The sequence below is a fragment of the Apis florea genome, unplaced genomic scaffold, assembly GCF_048593485.1.
Source record: "Apis florea isolate Af1SG1 unplaced genomic scaffold, ASM4859348v1 contig_2272_pilon, whole genome shotgun sequence".
NCBI lineage: Eukaryota > Metazoa > Arthropoda > Insecta > Hymenoptera > Apidae > Apis > Apis florea.
Window position 1 is genome coordinate 2,704,002 of NW_028256549.1, and position 21,465 is coordinate 2,725,466.

The 21,465-nt window shown below is 37.3% G+C and overlaps 5 protein-coding genes across 5 annotated transcripts; 4 read left to right on the forward strand and 1 right to left on the reverse strand.

Annotated features, from left to right (window-relative positions):
- Positions 1 to 1,858: 1,858 nt before the first annotated feature.
- LOC100868927 (uncharacterized) lies at positions 1,859 to 10,303 on the forward strand. Its single transcript, XM_012489432.3, has 11 exons — positions 1,859 to 2,521; positions 3,041 to 3,189; positions 4,128 to 4,304; positions 4,377 to 4,584; positions 4,734 to 4,858; positions 4,951 to 5,084; positions 5,177 to 5,427; positions 5,492 to 5,639; positions 5,721 to 8,567; positions 8,650 to 9,651; positions 9,723 to 10,303. The coding sequence occupies exons 1-11, from the start codon at positions 2,355 to 2,357 to the stop codon at positions 10,179 to 10,181; spliced, it is 5,667 nt and encodes a 1,888-aa protein (XP_012344886.2). The 5' UTR covers positions 1,859 to 2,354; the 3' UTR covers positions 10,182 to 10,303.
- A 394-nt stretch (positions 10,304 to 10,697) lies between these two features.
- LOC105736225 (uncharacterized) lies at positions 10,698 to 16,316 on the forward strand. Its single transcript, XM_012489922.3, has 2 exons — positions 10,698 to 10,810; positions 12,446 to 16,316. The coding sequence occupies exons 1-2, from the start codon at positions 10,698 to 10,700 to the stop codon at positions 16,314 to 16,316; spliced, it is 3,984 nt and encodes a 1,327-aa protein (XP_012345376.3).
- A 139-nt stretch (positions 16,317 to 16,455) lies between these two features.
- Positions 16,456 to 18,011, forward strand: Vps24 (vacuolar protein sorting 24). The gene is made up of 4 exons (XM_003696070.4): positions 16,456 to 16,790; positions 16,849 to 16,909; positions 16,970 to 17,364; positions 17,447 to 18,011. Exons 1-4 carry the CDS (start codon positions 16,746 to 16,748, stop codon positions 17,609 to 17,611), a joined length of 666 nt encoding a protein of 221 aa, XP_003696118.1. The 5' UTR covers positions 16,456 to 16,745; the 3' UTR covers positions 17,612 to 18,011.
- Positions 17,491 to 19,120, forward strand: LOC105736244 (uncharacterized). Its single transcript, XM_012490016.3, has 2 exons — positions 17,491 to 18,374; positions 18,447 to 19,120. Exons 1-2 carry the CDS (start codon positions 18,236 to 18,238, stop codon positions 18,626 to 18,628), a joined length of 321 nt encoding a protein of 106 aa, XP_012345470.1. The 5' UTR covers positions 17,491 to 18,235; the 3' UTR covers positions 18,629 to 19,120.
- A 191-nt stretch (positions 19,121 to 19,311) lies between these two features.
- LOC100869876 (uncharacterized) lies at positions 19,312 to 21,284 on the reverse strand. Its single transcript, XM_012489945.3, has one exon. It carries the CDS (start codon positions 21,282 to 21,284, stop codon positions 19,353 to 19,355), a length of 1,932 nt encoding a protein of 643 aa, XP_012345399.1. The 3' UTR covers positions 19,312 to 19,352.
- Positions 21,285 to 21,465: the final 181 nt, after the last annotated feature.

Sequence of the window (21,465 nt, forward strand, 5' to 3'; positions counted from 1 at the left end):
GTCTTCATCGATGTTTCCTTCGATCGCGAGGATCGCGCGAAAGTGAAATGTAATAAAAGGAGAAAAAAGAAAAAAAAGAAAAAAAGATAAAAAAAAAAAATAGATACTAAAAAGACGATACTAGTCCGTAACTTCGAACAAAACTCGAAGTTACGTAATTGCAACCGTACGTTCACATCGATCTCTGTGTAATTTTATATTTCGAAGATGCGACGCATTTTTAGCTGCATGCAACGACCAATAATTTTATTGTAATCGTTAATCGCGTATTAAGGATTGCACGGGAGTAATAGGATGTAAAAAAAAAAAAAAAAAAAAGGAAGAAAAAAGAAAAAAAACGTCGAAGAGAATAAAAAAATAAATTAAGGGGAGTGAAGAAGATTGGTGAAGATGAGAGAAGGGCATACGGGGTCATTCGAATGCCTAAAAATCGCACGAACCTTGCTCGGCAGATGTATATATATATATATATATAAAGGGAATAAATTCTTAATAAAAAAAAAAAAAAAAAAGGGTAGTGATGAGTTGTACATCAACAGAGAGGGGAATAGTGAAAGATCTCTTGTAATAAGGTGTGAGTAGTGAGTGAATCGTTGGAACAAGAATGGAGAATTGATCGTTGAGTATATTATTACGTAATTTTCGAAGAAGAGGAAAACAAGTAACGCCGGATAGATCGATAATGATGATGATGATGATGATAATGATAATATTATATATTGTTGTTAGATTATGTATAATATATATATATATACACATAAACACTGATATAAAAATAAAGTAACCTAGATAATAAGCGATCACTTATTCACATCACCTACACACGGACACACGTGAAACATGCGCGTGAAAGTTAACCCTTTATTTAGCGAATCGAACTAAAGAAATTCTTATTTTCGAATAATTCTTTTTTTCATATCGATATTTCGGGCAAAAAGTAATCGATATCTTCTCTTGATTGGCAATCGAGATTTTTTTCTTTCTTCGATCGAGTATACAAAAAATTCGAAAGATAATAAAAAAAAACGGCCAAATTAAAATGATCGTGCCAAATAAAAGGTTAATGGAGGAGCGAATACACCAAGATCACGAAACAACATTCTCACACGAAACACGAAACAAGAGACAGATAGAAGATTTCGTAGTTGTACCCATCCCCCGTCAAACCCATCCCCCTGAACACCATCTCGGCTCTTGGTTACGCGTAAAAAATGCATAGAGTCCTACTTTCTCTACTTCGACTCTCCTCTTGACCCTTGAAACGATGGAAAAAGAGAAAAAAAGAAAAAAAAAAAAAAAGAGAGAGCCAGGGAAGGAAACAGGAAACGCGTGTCGGAGATTCTTCCTCCAGATCGCGCTTCCTGTCCATCTTTCCTACAATTAAATGGAAAAACAGGAACACAGAAAAATTTCAAGTATCAAGGAGGAGGCGACGACAGAGTCACCGGATCAGAATCTCCGAAAAAAGCTTGAACGAAAACGATAACGAAGCGGGGATAAAATCAAAACGAAAAAAAAAAAGAGAAGGATAATCGAGCTTTCCTCTTCCTACGTTGTACGAGAAATTCACGGCGTTTCTTTTAGCTTTCACGGCGGGAGAGATGAAGAACGCGAAATGCGAGAGAAAAATAAAAAGAAAAATGAGGTTTAACAAAAAAAAGAGAGAAAAAAAAAATGAAAAAAAAAAAAAAATGATAAAGCATGAAAATGATTTTTAGGGGCGCGCCTCATCGTTATAGCTCTTAATACAATAGTAATATTACGAGTAATAAACAAAAGTGAATTAACCAGAATATGCGTTTATGTTATTTAGTTCTAAAAAAAATGAAAAAAAAAATGTAATAAAAATCAATCGTGTTACCAACTCGTTCGTCTATTTATTTACCAATCACCCTCTCTCGATCGAACTCGCACATTTCACGTCGCACACGTTTTTTCAACATCCTAATTTATATTTAATCGGACGATATAACGATATTGGATTCTCGTTATATCGAAATTTCGACAATCGATCGAATGGATTCCGCTGTGCGTGCAATTCGCGCGCTACTCCCAATTCCTTTTTTTTTCTTTCTTTCTTTCTTTCTTTCTTTCTTTTTTTTTTTTTTGTTTTTTGTTTTTTCGCAATTCTCGTAAGCGATTTCAAAATTGCTCGTGAAAACGCTCGCTACCTCCACTCCTCGTGCCACTTGTCGACACGCGACGACTCCGCTTATTATTTTTTTTCCAACAATCGTGTTCCTCAGTGCGGATAAAAACGTTGTCGCGACACGTTCCGCGAACCAAAACTTTCCACGAGTTTTTTGGAAATGGACAGTTTTTCGAACCGATCCGATTAAATCGATCGCGACGAAATGAAGCAAACCTTTCTCTTCTCGCTCATTCTCTTCGTAATTGACAATTGCTCGTCCGAGAAATTAACGTTGAGGATCGATTTGAACGAGCCCGTTGCTGTTACCGATCCCAAGTTTCTCAGTCTCACCATCGATCCGGTAACTCTGTTGGCCGGAAATGCGCTCAGGTACGTACTTGACGAATATTTATAACGATTATTATTTCTTATCTATCTTTTCTTTCTATCCTATCAACGGGCGATCGAAATTTAAAAGATTTTCGAAAATATTTTATCAAGGTATACGAGACGATATTTCGCGCGCAATCGAACGAAAGAATGGTCGGAAGAGGAAAGAGGCGTGAAACGAGAATTTGAGATCGATTCACGAAACCGATGAATAGAATGGAGGAAGGGGCGAGGAGGGGGGAGGGGGGGGGGGAGAACTCTGAGAACGATTCCGCGTGTAACCGTTGAAAACAAAATTCAATCTACGCTTCGACGAAATAAAACGTGTACGTGTTTTAATTTAAATTTCAATCCCTGCCTTCATACTCTGCCGATACTATATACACATATATTATCGATTCTCGTCGAGAGAAATCTATAGAGATCTCGAATCGTAAAACTCGAATCTTTTCGAGATCATTGGACGAGTAATCTAGGAGAATCTTTTTAACATGGAAACCGTGATCGTTGCCGTTTCAGCACGCATTTCGAGAGAAGCGTAAACCTGGCGAGAGCCTTGAGTCCAGCGTATTTGCGACTCGGAGGGCCGCGCACCGCTCTATCCCACTTTGAGACCACCGATCAAAATTCCGAAGAAAATGGAAAGAAGAGAAGGATCGTGCTATCCGGTGAGCCTAATTGAAATCGAAAAAGAAAAAACATACGATTCCTTCTCCATTCCCTCGCGACAAATTTGAATCCACGACGGAACCGAGCTCTCCTCCTTCGTCAAAGATAAATACGAAGAATTCGACGCGCGGAATTCGAAAATTGCATCAACGACGAAACACCGTCGTAACAACCACGTATCTTCCTCGGCCAATTTCGCAGCATCGTGGTCAACCAGTTGCAGAAACTGGCTGGATTAACCTAAACAATGGTTCATGCGCCGGTGAACGTTGGTACACGATGCAAACTCGAGGTGTTTAGCGAAGAGTAACGAGAAGGTTTACGTACCGTGGATATACACGGGCATCGTTTCGAGCTCCTATTCGCCACGTGTTATTTCTCCGACTCTTGATTATTCTTGTGCAAACGCTATCCTCCTCCTAATTAGTTCAGTAATTTAATATTTCTGCGCGACATGATCCGATACTTGTTGTAGCAACACGGAAGTTTATTCCTTTGTTCTCCATCCGAATCGCTTTTATCTTCCACTTGTTATTATACCTCGAGTAAATGTTGTTTCCTCGAGTAAATGAATAGATGCTCGGGCTTAGTGAATAGGATCCTTTAATTTTCGAATCTTAACGCTCTTTAGCGCGACGACAACTATGACGGTATCCAATTCCCTTCTCCTTTTCCATCCTAAATCTCTACTCTTTCGTTGCCGGAAAAAATGAGTGATGAGGAAATAATTTTCGTAAAAAAATTTCGAATCTTCATCGAATTCCCCTCTACTCTTCCACGAATCATTTTTCACCTATTCTTTGCATACTCGACAAAGGCTGTAGGCTTTGGGAAGAGTAATTGGAAAAAAGCAGGATTCCATACGAAATTTCTCACATTTTCCTATATCCATCTCCGATATATCGCGGATTCCATCAACGGCGTTTGGTGATCGTAGAATCCGATTGGGTATTGGCCCATCAGTGGGCTGAAAAGGCAGGGTTGGACGTGATCGCCTGCATCTCGCCGGACGAAAATCGACAAAAGACGATCGAAGGGACCGTAGAGGACGCGACGGAGATAATTTCTTTCAGCGATCACATGGGTTTTAACGCCAACTGGCAGCTGGGTTACGGTAAATTGATTTCGAAACGTTCACGTTTGGAGAAAGTTTATCTGCGATTCTTCAAGTCTCGACTTTTTTCAGAACCCCAAATTAGATGCAATCTAACGGGCAACGATCTGGCGAGGCAAACGTTGGATCTACGAAAATCATTGGACCAATTTCCCAGATATTCCAACAGCGTGGTCACAGGGCCTGATGTTATAATTTACGATAACGAGAAGCATCTAAATTATCTTCGAGATTACTTCACTGTAGCCATTCCTGCGCTTTCAGCGATCACGTGGCATCCGTAAATGTTTTTCTTTTTTCTTTTTCTTTTTTTTTTTCTTATCTTAGTATACGCTGCTGCGTATATAATTTTTCGAACGGAATGAAAATCGAGTGGTAAAGAATCGAGGGTATCGCAAGTCGGTAACACTGTCTCGAAATCGTTTCCAGCGACTTTGCGAGCATCACTTTGGATAACGGAGGAGCGTACATACACCAGGACAACTTGCAAGAAGATAAGGAAGAATTGTTGAAAGCTATAGGTCGATTCGTAGACGATCGACCGTTGTGGATCGGTGAGTGACTTTCGATCCAACAGTATTTCAGTAAGCGCATTTGTTATTATTATCACTATTATCATTATTATTATCATTATATTCGATCGAAGCCGAGTCGAGGCCGGAAGAATGCAAGAATTTGTACATAGGGGCTCTCGTTTTGGCGAGAAGACTAGGAAATTCGGCAAAAGCGAACGTGAACGTGATCATGAGGCAACCGACAGATCTGACTTATCCAACTCCAGTAAGAACGAGCTCCGATTATTATATCTACATATTTAAAAATAAGTGACCGACGCTTCGATGGTGTGTGATACGATGTCGTTTCGTATTCAGGATTACTGGGTGTCTTTTCTCCACAAGAGCCTCGTCGGGCCGCAAGTGTTCGATGCGAGGATTCGAAACGAGGAGGATCACGTGTACCTCTACTGCCAATGCGCTTCGAGCAAAAACGGATCGATCGTGATTTTTGGGGTGAATCTGAATCCTCGTGAGGTCACGTTCGATCTGGAAGGGATTAACGTCACCACGGTCCACGAATACGTTCTTACGCCAGGTTTCGATGCGCCCAATCGAATGTTTGCCGAGTAAGTGTGGAATAATTGATGAATCGTAATTATGCGATTACTCTTTTTACCCTCTCCTCCCCAGGACCATCTTCTTGAACGATAAACTATTGACTCTGGTCAACGACACGGTCCCCGAGACGCGGCCAAAGATTTTGACCGACGCGAAAGGTGGCGTGGATCTCCGTTTGCAGTCGGGCAGCATCGGTTTCTGGATTATTCCCAATTTGAAAGTAATGCGAAGCTTGTATCGCCCGTATTTACCCAACTTATATACCTGTAAAACAAATTAATTTCCTGTGATTCACGCATAGATAAAATCTTGCACGAGGGAAGAGACGCTCGAGGTAAATGACTCGACCGCGCGAGAAAAGGAGATGGACGAGAAAGATACGAAAGCACGCGGATCCCTGCAAGGGAGATCGAAGGATATCAAGAGGAAGCAGAGAGGTGACGGGTCGATCTATAGAAACAGCATAAAGAGGGAATTGAAGAGATTGAAAAGATTCGTGAAAAAGAAGCTGGACGATTACGATTACGCGAAATCATTGCCGAAGCTAAGAGCGCTGTCCAACTCGAGGGAGCAAAGTGGCAACAAAGGCCCTGCGGTGTCCCAAGAGGACGTGCAAAGCAAATTGAAAGAGTACAAAGATCGGGTGTCACGGTTGAGGAATCTGATGGCGTCGAGCGACGCGGAGTTGAGAAAATCGATCGGCGACCTCGTCACGGACGTGATTTCCTTGATGTTGAGGATACAGAATACACTGGAAACTATGAGGAAGGAAATCGATCGGGAGAACAAGACGGAGTCGTTCACCACCGTGAAAGAGACGTTGAAGTCCCTTTACGAGCTCTTGATTCACGCCAACTTGAACGAGTCGATCGATTCGAGGGAGATGGATCGAGGACTGGACAGGGCCAAGAGGGAATCGAGCGGAGGAATCCCTTTCGTCCTAGAGCCCAAAGGGTTCGATCCAAGAATCGGACGGTGGAAAGATGGGGGGAGTAGAAAGAAGCAACCCAGTTTTCTGGAATTGGATAGCGGAGAGGATACCTCCTTTTACCGATTCGATTCTCAAAATTCCTTCCCCGTTAGGAATGGAGATTCCTCGTCGAATACCGATTACGCGAATGACGAATTCGAGGATTTGGAGAAGCAAGTTTCAACGATGGAGCGCGTGGACGATGCGTGGGATGATTATTACGAGCCCCCCGAATTTTTCAAGAATTCGAGGAACGATCGAATGGGCATAAAAGTTCCCGAGCTGTGGGAAGTGGAAAGAGCGTACGAGGGTGGAAGGGACGATAGATGGAACGGAGGGGGTGGGAAGAAACTCGAGATGGTGAAGATTGAATCGGATGGCACGATACGAGACACGAAGAGCAAGCTTTTGGAAAAATTCCCTTTTCCGAAAAATCATCGACCCATCTACGCGTCTAACATCCAACCAGACGAATCTGTCATCCGATCGTTCTTCTCCGGGCGAGCACCGTTCGGGAACACGGTGTACAAGAAAGTTTCCAATCACGATCCGAGCTCTATTTTCAAGGGATGGAATCCTTGGATCGGAGCCGATCACCCCGAAAACAAGAGATCGAAAAGGGGGAAGACGGACTTGCGCGTTATACTGGATCAGGAGATGATCAAGGAGGACGACGCCAATTCGAAGGATTGCAATTGCAGGGTTATCAGACATTCGAGAAGTTGCGATTGCCGATCGAAAAGGGGCGCCATCGAGTCGCTGGAATCGGTGGACATCGACGCGCTCGCTCCTCCCACGAAACAACGCCTCGTCGTGGGTTTGGACAAGGACATAGTGCGCGCCAATTTGCAAGAGGACACGGACGTGGAGGTGTTCGCGGATCTCGAGGGCGGGCGTATAGAAAAATCGACGCAAGATTCCTCCAAGATTGCGGGGGATATCGGGAAACCGTCCTCCCGATCGATCGAGTCGAAAAACGTTCGAGATACGCGCCACGATTCGAATATCCCCGCTTTGGAAAGTCGGTCAGAGGTGGCGTCGTTCGCCAATCTGGACCCGCGAATTTTAAACGCGAAAGGGGACGAGGATCGGTCGACGGAAAGATCGGTGAGACGCGATGCGAACAAGTCTCTCTCCGAGGAGGATGGCACAACGATCAATGTCGAGGGGTATATTGAAAATTCTACGGAAAATTTTACGGAAGGGAGCTGGGAGGAAACCGAGAGTTCGACGAAGGGTGAAAGTTGGAGCGCTGCGTTGGTCGAGACGACCACCGCTTCGTCGGAGGAGCAAACTGTCAACGAGAAGGAATCCGAGAACAGTTACGATAAGGTTGGTGACGCAAGTTCGAAAGCAAGAGGGAGCAAGCAACTCGAGCGACCTGGTAAAAAGGTGGCGGAAGTAGATAAAGTGGGGAGCTCGCCGACCGGTTCGAGGAAGAGTAAGAAACGCGCGCCGAGATTAAACGTGGCGAGACAATCCGAATTGTCGAAAAAAGTGAGAACGTTGCAGGCATTGAGGGATCTGTTTCGTAAATTGAGAGAGTCGCGCGTGTTGCTCCCCATCCCGATCTCGAGATCGAGATCGATCGAGAAGGGGGCCGCGGAATATCGAAGGAATCGTGCTCAACAGGTGAGACAATTGCGGGACAAGTTGCGTGACAAGAGGCAGATGATGTTGAGCAAGTACGAGAGAGGCGTTGACGAGGTGGTCGACAAGGAGGAGAACGCGGAAAAGAGAAAACTGAGGAGGAGGGAGGCGTGGGAGAGGATCAGGGAGAGCGAGGATTTTCGAGACATGATCGACCGCGAGAAATTAGCCTACATGCTCATGTATCGACCGAGCAAATACGACGCGAAGAGGCAAGCTGATGAGGAGGAGATGTTGGACGACGTCGAGGTACCGGTGACCGAAATTCTGAGGAGTAAGGACACTTGGCGGAGGATTTTTAATCCGAAAAATGAGAAAAATTTCCGCGATCCCGTGAACGGTTCTTACGACAATTTGGAGGTGATACGATCGGAGGATTTACGATTGACGGAGAAAAGAGAAGAATCTGAGGAAGAGGAAGGCGAGAGGAAAGATAAAGTCTATTTCGCTCTAGTGGAGGATGTAGAGAGGCCACGGATATTCTATTACGAGGAGAATCCAGGGGAGGAAGGGAAGAGGGTTATGAGGGTAACTAATTATTTTATTCTATCTATTAAGAGATTCTTTCGTTCTTTCTTTTTATTTTATTTAATTAATTTGCTCGACGCAGGCATCGTCTCGACGCTCGCCCAGCCAGCACACGTTCAATCGTCTCCTGCAAAAGTATCTCGGAAGTATTAAAGTCGTTCAATATTCCGGGAAAAAGGAGGAAGAATCGGATCAGCTCCCCAAGGGCAAAGAGATATACATAATCGATCCATCCCGATACAAAGGAGGGGATCCTCCTTTGCAATTGTACAAAAGTTCGAGGATATCGAGGCCCGATACACGAGTCGCTTCGAAAAAGTACAAAATTATTTGGAGGCCTATTACATTCAAACCTTTCAGGATTCGTGAATCGACGCAGCACAAGCGCGAGGATAAAAATACGAGCGACGAAGAAGAAATGACGGAAAATCTTCTCAACGATTTCATCGACTATCTAGATCCAAAAACTGTCGACGAGCTTCTGAAATCGGGGAACGTCATAGTGGACGATAAAATGGAAAATTTCATGCATTCGATCGTGGAGAAAGGAGAAGAGTCGCGGTCGGAAGAAATCGTGGAAGCCGAAGATGATCGAGAATTCGATGCGCAAGGAAGCGAGCAACAGGGGGAAAGTTATCGAAATGTTACGGAAGGGAGAATGCAAATCGAAGGAGAAAATACATCTGAGACGGTGGCTTCGAACGAAAATATCGAGAGTAGAGATAATAGGAAGAGGAAGGATTCGAAAAAGATGGAAATAAAACGGAAGCGAAGAAACGCCATTACCGAATCGAAAGAAAAATATTTCGAGCCTCTGTTTTTTCTGCGCAAAACGAGCGAGAAAATTGAACCGAACAATTATTTAATGGATTCGAGGACGCAAAGTTCGAAGGAGATTTCTGACGAAAATCTTCTTCTTAGAATCGAAGAAAGAAAGGGGGAAGAAAAGTTAAGTTTAGAAAAATCGGCCCTTTCCGATGAACGCGGAACGTTAAGGCAAGCGCCATGGGTGGAAAGATCCGGAAGAAGAGTTCAAAGAGAAGCGGTGGAGAAGATCGGCGTGGAAAATAGCAACGTGGAAAAGGTAAGGCTTAAGAATAGAACCATCTTGCTTTTTTAAAATTTGCATAACACTCGAATCTCTCCCCTTTCAAGATACAACCATCCGAATTGCAACATCTGGACGAGCCTTCGAGCACAAAGATTCCGACATTCGGTGAAATCGATGACGTCGAAAAATCGCTGATTCAGAAGATACCGCTTGAAAAATTCATGCCGAAAGGGAGCATGGACAGGAGTAAGAGGAAGAATATAAGAAGAAGTAAGAAAGAGGATGATGGATTATCGTCCCTGATAGAAAAGAGTATACCGAAGATAGGGAATGTGGTAATCGACGGATTAAACAAAGCGGAAAATTTCACCGGATCGGTGGAACAGCTAATTAAGAATTTGGACGAGAATTATAATAGGACGATCGAGAAGGGAGATCGAGAAAGGGATTCGACCGGTACCAGATCGATAGATCCTGCACAAAATGTTTTTCGAAATGCGATAACGAATGTAAGGAAATTTTTCATGCTGCTGAACGGAGTCACGAATATTCTTCGTGGATAACAAGTTTTGTTCTTTTTTGTAACGTATTATAATGTATTTTAATTTTGTACACATTCTATTTTTACAATATTTTGCGTGTAATTTTTATATTTTTTTGACCTAAATAAAGATGTTGTAAAACGTTTGTTTGTTAACGAATATCCCCTTCTCGGACAACGAGTGCAAAATACATTATTGATGCAATGCGCCGTTATTTTATTTTTTTTTTCATTAAGAAACTTTTTTAACTAAACATATGTATAATGTAACGTGAAACGATATGTAATTTCGTCGGCATCGACGATTAATTAATCCATGTAGTAAGATAACATAACATCACAAATTGCAACATGCAATTTTACCTGACACCACAAATTTTGCAACAAAAAGAAAAATATCAAAACATATGTATGCAACTTTCAACTTGAATATATCCATCGAGCTTCAAATCGTACAGTCGTTCATCGATCTCGGTGCAGATCGGTAATGTTAAACGCGAGTCTAACCGAGTGATCACGAGTTACATTCGTGACCACCATGTATCGTTCGATTTTTACGTATTCCTTGCTTCTTACTCTCGTTTCGTCAACCTGTTCGAAAACCATCGATATCGAGAGCAACGAGGAAATAAGCAACCCTATCACCGACAGGTAACTTTAATCTCTTTCTTAATATCCCCCAACGAAAGAAACAAAGTGCAAAGATGAATCGTCGTCGAAGAAAGAATCTTTCGACTTCTTGAAGGGGATCTCGATGCTGTGACGAGCCATACGTATTCCTCATCGCGACCATCATATTTACGAAAGATAATTCAACAAATTTCCCCCCCCCCCCTCGATATATATTTCAACACCCCATATACTGCTGGATTTACCATTACCCTCATAAATTCTCCCTTATCCCCTGCCATTTATCTAGCTTCCACCACCGAGTACATTCATTCGATTTTTCAAACGACCTCCACCTTGGACGAATTCCCTATTACGAGTCGGTCAGGTGAATCGCAATAAACGCGAAAATATGTTAGTCGACCAAGAGTAACGGTGGCGCAATTGCGAGCGTCAGCGCCGCTTAAATTTCATCTTGCTTGCAAGATTCGATAAAAACTTTGAATTTGTAAGGAACGCATCGAGTCGGCATAATTCGTGTACGCGTGTATGGATCGCGAAATAAATCGAACAATCGAATGTAGCAGAGGTAACCCTTGCATAACGTGGAAATTAAATTCCAAATAATTTTGTATCACAAATTTGTACGACGCTTTCTAACAAATCGATCAACGAAAAAGAATTATATTTCTATTTAATTTTGAAAATTTTATTCGATATTACGAAACAAAGGAATAATTGATGATGCATATTACTAAAATTTATATAAAGATTTAAACAGAGATTCGATTGAATAATCGTACCGTGTAAAATCGCAATTGTAATTGTTATAATTATGTATTTGTATGAGTAAGTTGCGTAGTATCATCGTGTATCCGTTCATTTTGTAATAAATTTGGAATTATTCGCTTACCTAAGAGATGCCTCGAACGGAGTCCATCCTGGTCCATGATGCTGCTGACTCCTCCTTTGGACTCCACCGAAAGATCGCGTTTGACAAAATACTGGCCGCTATTCACTTTGCATTACGAAATCACGATACGACTCGAATTCACACGTGTTATCTCGACCGCGCCCGAAACTAAACTAGTTTGATTTCCTCCATCTATCCCCGAGGCAATTTTCTGTTTACATACGCCTCGCGCCTATACACGAACGATATACAAAGTTATTTCCCCGTATGTTTTGATTCGCCCCGTTTCCAAGAAGAGTTTAGATTCCGCGTCGAGGGACGAAATACCTGGAATTATAACAGGACAACACGCTGACTTTGTTAAACTCTTACAATTTAACGCCTCTGCTGTTTATTATTGAAAACGGCACGAATTTTTTCCTTTCTATTGTTACCTACGTTTTCTATTATATATTTTTAATTATATATATATATATTTTTATAACATTTACAATATCGTGTAAAATTTAATTTATATTATGAATTTCTTTATATAATATAAAATTAAAATGTGCACTATATGTTAGATTCATTCAAAATAAATCTAAAATATTGTTTTATCTAGATTTTTGCCACGATATATCAATATAATTATACAATCATAAATTATGTAAATTATTATTGTATAATTATTATCGCTTAAGGGATTAAAGAAAGAGATAAAGAGTTAATATATTATAAACTTTCTTTGCAAAAAAGTGAATTTCAAATTTCTTTTTTTCCAGAACTACTTTCTCAAGCCCTCCCCCGATCGATCAGATCAACGATGAAAATTTGGAATCGGGATCGTCTGATTCGAAACTCGATACGAAAAGAAGCTTAGTAATTTTTGTACCAACGAGCGTAAAGGAAGAAGAAAATGGAGAATGCAAAGGGCAAAAAACAAAACGATGCAAGACATTTCATGGAGAAAGAGTTGGCGCGCCGATTCCCAGAGGAATCCTTCGAACCACGTTGAAGAGCATAGGAGACCCTTGTAATAATGAAAGACGTCGTGAATATTTCGTTGGTCGAAAGCCGAGCATGCATCTACTTTCTTTGAAAAAACCAATGACCATAGAGGAAGCAAAAAATGCAACTTTTCGTGACCAAGCTCTATTTGATTCTCTTCGAAAACAGTTGCTTCATTATAATTTCAATGTTGGCGCTACTCGCAAAAGTGGAACGGAGCCAAGGATAAACGTGTATGACGACGATAATTTCGTTTGTTACTGCAGGGAGAAAAGTAATCCTTCATCCAGGAAGAAAGACACGAATAATCGCGATATTATCTCGAAATTACGAGCATTGGCGAGGAAGGATAAGTGGAGGAATAAACCTGACGATCAGAAAGATGCACTCGTTGGCAAGAAACAAGATCCACAATCGGCCCAGACGAAAATTCCATCTTTGCCTAACAGGTTCCCCGAGACCTATTATCTTCCCAACGAAATGAACCCAGTCCAGAGTCCAACATCTAACAGATTTCCTCATATGTATTATCTGCCCAACAACGCGGATCCAACGATGATTCCTAGGAAACGTGGACCAATACCTTATGCACCGAACACTCATCGTAAACTGGATCCTCCACTTTTAGTACCAAAAAACACGATTGAACAAGCAATTCCACCGAGAAATAATATTCCATTTGATCCAATTGGACTCGATTCGGTCGTTGGGCCGGTCAATCGACAACACGATTTAAATAAAAACCAACAAACTGTTGAGCAAACGGATAATCCTTCGAACATGGTTGGCAACAATCTGTCCCAATCTCAAAATATTATTCCTGAAACGGCTAATTTTTCCAATATGAACGAAGATAAAACTTCGAAAAACGACGAAGAAGGGACGAACGATTACAATTCTGTGCCGTCGGAATCTTTTGATAAAAGTCATTTGCCACCGTCTGAAATTGTTGGATCTCCCTCCGATCTCCCTGCTAGCGTGCACGCTATCGATCCAAATTCGAGTGATGGATCATCCACGGGTTTAGGAAACGAATATGGGAATGAATACGAAATAACGGGGAGCGGAACGGGGTTGGATTATTCGGATATCAAGGAAGTTACGGTCGCATATTTCACGTCCAGAGCTTATTCCAACGAATCAGAGAACGATGGATCAACCGGTTACGATAATTTACTTGTAAATAGTACTGGCTCTATGAACGATGATCCAAAATATGATAACCATTATAATTTTAACTCTCGATTAAATAATTCTATGGAAAAAGCGGAAATAGGATCTGAAAACGTAGACGACACGAAAATGGATGGGCATAATTCAAAAAGTTCGGATCGAGGAGATGAAGAAGAAGGTATGGTAGGAGAAAATAATCCAAATTGGAATTCAAATCCAGAGGACAATATGGAAAATCAACAGCCGAAAAATTTGGATTACGAGAACTATGAGATACCTTCTTCCGTGGAGGAAGAATTCCCCGCGTTAATTCCTGAAAATACGATGTCCCTGGACGAAGCTGGAACCGTTAAGCTCAATGATAAAGACAATGAAATGAATAAAGGAAGAGATCCGGATGATATTCCTTCGCGAAACGAGAATGACTCGACTACTTCCTTCGAATCGACGCTGAAATCAGTCAGAACCGACGATTTTCCAAAGGATCCATCCGACCAAACATTGCCATTCTGCGACAACACGATGCTGCATAAATCGATAAAAGCTGTAATTAATAACTTTGCCACCGGTGACTCCTCTGAAATGGATGGCAACGAGGAAACGGTGGGTTCCGCAAAGGGAGAAGATTTACTACCGGAAATTGTCCAAGTTCCAAACTTGAAGAGTATTTTGTCCATGCCGCCAATAGAGCATACTATTCTGGATGAAATAAAGAATCTCTTATCAAAAATGACTGGGATGGATAGAAAGAAGTTCGACAGCGACTGGGCAACTAATGTGATTAGGAATAATTTACGGAACACGGTATCTGCCGCACCCACTTCAAAAACAGAACTTCCTCCTCTGACTGTGGAGGAGCATCAATTCAAGAATGGTAAATGGGTGACGAATATAGTTGCATTGGCGGCCTCAAACGAGAAAGCCGATGATTCAACGGATATGAAAAGATTGCAAGCTACTGTTAAAAGTCTTCTGCGTGATCCGGTAGTTGGGTTGCAAACAGGTAAAAATCCTGCTGTTCAAAACATAATTGTTCAAAGCATAAAAAATACGTTGAAGCCAGAAAATCCGACCCATGATGTTTTTAACGATTCGATCATTCGAAGCACTTTGAATGATGAATTGAATATCATGGAAATGGAAAACGAAGAAATTTCGACTACGGAAAATATGTTTAAGTCTACTACTTTCAATTTATCGAATATCGATATGAAAGAATTTTTGGAAATTGCTAAAAATGAAGCAGATCTAAATGATGAAAAAGAAAATGAATCTACATTACAACCGTATGAAAAGGATAAAAAAGATATGTCAGATCGAAAAAACGATATTTCACCGACTGTGAAATTTTCGGATAATGATGTAGTTGGAGCGAAAAGAAATTTTGAATCCAGGGAACACACTATGAAAGCTACTAAAACTTCGAATGAAGAGATAATTCGAGATAGCATAGAATTTTCAGAATTACCAAGTTATAACTCGATGACTGAAACTTGGCCAGATAATGATTCTTCCTCAAGAATTGAAGATAAATCTTCAACTAAGAGAATTAAAGACCACAGTGTGGAATATAGTTCTTCAAGAATGAATCCAACAGAAAATGTCGATATCGTGAATAGAGGCGAAAATGCGAGTATAGAAAAATCGATGGAAAACGAAGGTTCGGATACGATTCCTGCGCAAGATTTTACTTATTTGGGAAAAATCACTGTGAAAAATGAAGGTAATAAGAATGACGTTCAAAGTCTTCGAAATTCTGAGCTATTTTATTATGGTGATGGTGTAAAATTACCGTTGGAGATAAAAAAATTAAACGATGGTTCCTACGCTTTATCGATTTCCAGAAAAGTCTGTGAACAATTATTAAACAAGGAATGTCCTTGTTGCGTACCTACAAAAGGTAACGTTGTTCGTACCGTAAAAAGAAATTCAAGCACGATAAATGCTGATAGAATAGCGAAACAAAGTATAAAAATTTCTAAACGCGAATCGATGAAATCAATTTTGTCAAACGAGAAATATGATTTAACTGACGACAGCTTACAAATTTTCTCGATGCCTGTAGAAGTTTTCGCGAAGAGATACAATTTATCTCTAAACTTGGAGAAAGTGCAAATTCCGTGGAATTTCGACGCGAAGGAAAAGATTGATGAGCGATTGAGAGATCGACTGAAAAATTTTAGAAATAAAGAAGAAAAGAACGCTGATGCTGATCTTCAGAAATTACTTACTATAAGAATTTCAGAAAACAGTAAACCGAAAACAACTATTATAAAAGAGGAAAGAATAAACAATCATCCAGACGAGAAAAATGATATAACAAGTTATAAATATCATATAGAAAATCGAAGAAATCTTGAAAAGTATCGACATCAACGGAATATTGAAAAAAGCACAAACAAGCGAATAGAAATAGCGACAAAAATATTAAACTGGTTAAAAGATGTAGTTCTAAGTACAAATACAAGATAAATGCTTATTAGATACTTATTATTTAAACGATTTTTTAAATCATACTTTTTTTAATATAATTTAATTGGCTATACTTTAATACTTTTTTATAATCTACTATGTAATATTTTTTTTAATCTAATATAAAAATAAAATAAATAAAAAATATCTGAAAGCTTAAAAAAAGAATTAAACCCTCCCAGCGATTTTAATAATTAATTTTTTTTTAATAATATCAAAATTTTAGTAATATAAATGTTCTATCATATCAAATAGTTTATTTCTTTTTGCTTTTATATTTTACCTATCGTAATCTTTTTCTTTTATTATCGCATAAAGAGATCGATGATTCATACAATAATGACGTAATCCTAATGGTTACCTTGACTAATTTAGAAGATAGTTTGGTTATGTTTGGCAGATACGAACTTCTGTCAACATATCAAAAAAATGGGCTTGTTTGGCAAATCTCCAGAAAAAAATCCAAAAGAAATGGTTAGAATCGAAATGAATACTAATATCTATTCGATGTTTATACGAAATCGTATTTCAGGTTCAAGAATGGACACATAAATTAAGGAAAGAGGGCTATCAATTGGATAGACAGGTTAGAGGTAAGCTACTATCAATAATATTTTATAGAATATGTTATAAACAATAACATTTATATACAGCAATTCAACGAGAAGAAGATAAAATAAAACGTTCTTTAAAAGAAGCAGCGAAAAAAGGTGATAAAGATGTCTGTAAAATTCTAGCAAAAGAAATAATACGTGCACGAAAAACTTGTAACAAACTCTATACATCAAAGGCACATATGAACTCTGTTGCGTTACAAATGAAAAATCAATTAGCAACGATTAGAGTTGCTGGTTCAGTTTCAAAATCTACAGAAGTGATGCAAGCGATGCAATCATTAGTAAGAGTTCCAGAAGTAGCAGCAACAATGAGAGAATTATCAAAGGAAATGATGAAAGCTGGTATTATTGAAGAAATGTTAGATGAAACTATGGAATCTGTAGAAGATTCTGAGGAAGTAGAAGATGAAGCAGATGAAGAAATAGACAAAGTAAATTATTATCTACTATGTGTAAAAATATAAAAAAATTATACTAATAATAATAATATAAAACATTTCATATCTATCACAGATCTTATGGGAAGTAACTGCAGGACAATTGGGTACAGCACCTGCAGTTGTTACAGAAACTCCAGGATCTATTGTAGCATCTACTTCTGCAGAAGAAGAAAGTGAAGAAGTAGATGATAAAGAACTTGAAGAAATGAAAATGAGACTACAAAGTCTTCGTAGTTAGGTGTAATATATAAATAATTTTCATCTGCATTGACTTAAAAATCAACTTGCACTTAATGAACATATAAATACATAAGGTACAAATACAGTGGAATGAATACCTAACTTAACATAATATTTAATTGATGCTTTTATAATATTGAATAACCAAAAAAAAAAAAAATAAGTATTATAAAAAATGAAACAAAAATTTTTATTTTATCTATACAGTTTTTATATCCAGCTTTTATAACCTGTATGTGATTTATAGAATGTCACTATTTCAACTATATATGAGTCATAAAAATACAGAGAAGCTGGCTTCTTGATTGTATTATGTTGAAACATATACTTTTTAATTTAATTACAATCAAAATCTTGTATTAATATGTATTATACATAAACAATGGCTTTAATTGTTATTTTTTGTATAATTTCTTATATAAATTATACCTCTTATATATTAATTTCTCATATATTATATAATATAACAAAAATAATACAAACAGTATCACTGGTATATATCTGTGCACAAAATTACTATATTCACACGTCTTTAAAGTAGCTGAATTCAGACATTTTCAACTTTAATATTTTGATATTAACTTATTCTAAATCACAGAATCAAAGTATTCCATAAGAAATTATGTATTCTAAATTTGATAATTGTGTAGAGCATCCCCTTGGTATATTGTGCAAGTGTACAGACTACCAAGAAATACTAAATAAATTCACATCTTATAATATTGGTACAGAACATTATTTAAAACCTAAAGTAAATGTAGGTAAGTAAAGTAAATATTCATTCATTATACAATAAAATTAAATAATATTCTGATTTTAATCATTTGTGTTAGAACCAATTGCTTCAGCAAAAGTTTTGTGGATAAACAACCATTTAAAATTAGATGAAGATATTTCAAAACCAATACTTCTTTATCCTCAAGAACAACCAAATATTACTGCTTACAATGTAGACAAAATATGGATGCCTATTGTATCAAATTTAATACCTCTAAAATTTATATTTAAACTTTAAACTTTTGATTCTTATTTTATAATATTTATAATTTATATAATATTTACATATTAAAATATATAAAATAAATATTAAATTTTATTTTGAGAAAATACTCAAAAAAAAAAAAAAAAAAAAAAATACATAATTATTTTTTTGTATATATAAATTTATAATTTTATTATAGCTAAATTTTTAGCTATCTTATATTTCATATTTTTTCAAAAAATTTTATTGCACAATAATTCTTTTTACATTTTTTTTTTTTTCAACAAAATTTGTATGTACATGTATATATACATATTTAGTGTATACATATACATATATACAAATACATATACATATACATAAATTACATATTAGAACTATAATCCATTGCTATTATAAAAATTTGAGATTATAAAATTAATTAATGTTAAAAAAAAATTAAAGTATTTGCAAAAAACAGTATAATATTCTGTCATTTAAAAATATATATCTCAACAATAATAAAATCAAATGACATAAAAATAATCAAAGAATTTACTATAGATATTATTTGTACTTTACAATTTTGTTATTCTTTAAACTTATTATTACCTATCTCTCATCATAATATAATAAATATAATATATTTTAATTATCATTATTTAAAGGATATATGACTGATCTCTTTCAATATGTAAATAATGTGCATAAATTTAAAATATTTATACTTAATTATATATTCTTAAAAATACTATTATTTATTTATATCTTAGCAAATTTACAGTTGCTCAATTACCATATTAACAATTGAAAGTTTCATCTGTGCTCTAGCTTTCCTAGGTAGTCTATGCATATAAGGTGCCAATTTGCGCAAAAAACATTTAACTTCATTTCTAATAGGAAAAATTGTTCTTCTCATTGTTCCTGAAATTTTTTTACGTCTCAAAGATCTCTTTTGTTTTGGTGCTAAACATTCTACTTCTTCAAAATCTTCATAAAATGTATCTTCTTTCACATTAGCTGCTTCTTCATCTAATACTTCCAATGAATGTGGCAATATAACTTCTTCATGTACTTCTAATTCCTCACTAATTACTTTACCATCTGTTTCTTCTAAAGAAGTTGACAAAAATTCAGCTAAATTTTTATCTGTTTCCTCTTTATTTTGTTTTATAATTGGTATTGTGACTGAAGCTTGACCATTTTTCATCCAAATTTGCTGTCTAAAATCAATTTCATTAGAGGTAGTTGGAGTATGTATCATTTTTGTCCTAGTTTGCTTTTTTATTGTTTTCATTGATTTTTGTTGTTCTTGTTCAGGAAGATCTATTTTAATTAATAAACCTGGAGGGATACTGGATAAACTATGTACTGGAATAGGAGCTCCTAAATTTGATATATCACCAGTAAATGGTAAAATCACTTTTTTTATATTACCTTGAATATTATTTGGTATATTTGATGTAATATGATTTGCTATTGTTATAGGTTGAAGTTGATCTGTAAATTGAATCTTCCAACTAGGAGTAGGAGGAAGTGGTAATTTTCTTATTACTCGATTTTCAATATTATTAGGATCAGGCCTTGGAATGTTAATAAGAGTTGGCCTTTTAGATTTCCCACGTTTCTTTGCAAGAGGTGTAGGCTTATTATCTACCTTTGGTTTTTTACTAGATACTAAAGGTCTTGAAAAACTTTGCCTTTTAATTCCTTTACTTGTATTAGTACAATTAGACTCTTCTAATATATCTTGGTCATCTTCAATCTTTTCTGTTGAATTAACACAATCCAATTGCGATACGTCCTTTATAGTTGGAACAGCATCACATGGTCCTACCCTATGAAAACTTTGTCCTGTTTGAAAATGTTTTGAACAAAGTACTAACTTTCTTATTTGATTTGGAGACATTTTCAATATATCTTCTCTACCTAAAAATTGACACCATCTTAAACATCTGCCAATTTCATAAGCAGGGAAAGGATGAAATTTATATCTTTCTATTTTATTTCTTGGATCAGATCTTAATCTACCACAAGCTGCACATGCTTGACTTTCTAAAACAGCAGCGGGTAAAGGATCTAATTTCTTGGATTTTTCTGAGGAACTATAATTTGATTCTGGTACAAATTCTATAATATATTGTTCAGATCCATCCAATTGATCAGGATTTCTGATATTGGGAATAGCATTGTCTATCAATCTACTCTTATAACCAGACATAAATTGAGAACGATCAAAATGTTTTGAACAAATGTAACAAAACAAGATTTCTTTTCTTGTCAATCTGTAATATGAATCTACACCAACAAAATCGAGCCATTTGAGACATCGAAATTCTTCACCAGGAAAATGATGAAAAGTTACACCATCATAATCTCTATCTGATGGATCTCGACGAGATCGACCACATAATACACAGGTTATGTTGTATAAACTTTGTGTAGGATCATAAATTGAAGGTACTGCATTACAGTTTAATCTGTCGAGATATTCATTTAAAAAATCCTTTTGTTCGAAGTGTTTGGAACACACCATTCGTTGAAGTAATTGTTTTTTTGTGAGTTTATATAAATCTTCACGACAACAAAAATCCAACCACTTTCTACATCGAGGTATATCATTAACAGGAAATCCAAAAAACATATATTCTTCTTCTTTATTGTTTGGATTCAGACGCGAACGCCCGCATACAACACATGGATGTGGCATTTTTTAAATCGTTTTTTCTGCCTATACTTTTGTCAAATAAACAATTCCATCTTGTCACAGCTTCATAAAAATGTTAAATTTACGCTAGATATTTTCTAACTATCGCAATTAATACACTTATCAAACGATTTAAAATTAAATTATCTTCTTATAATCTTTTTGTATACGATATAATTTTACA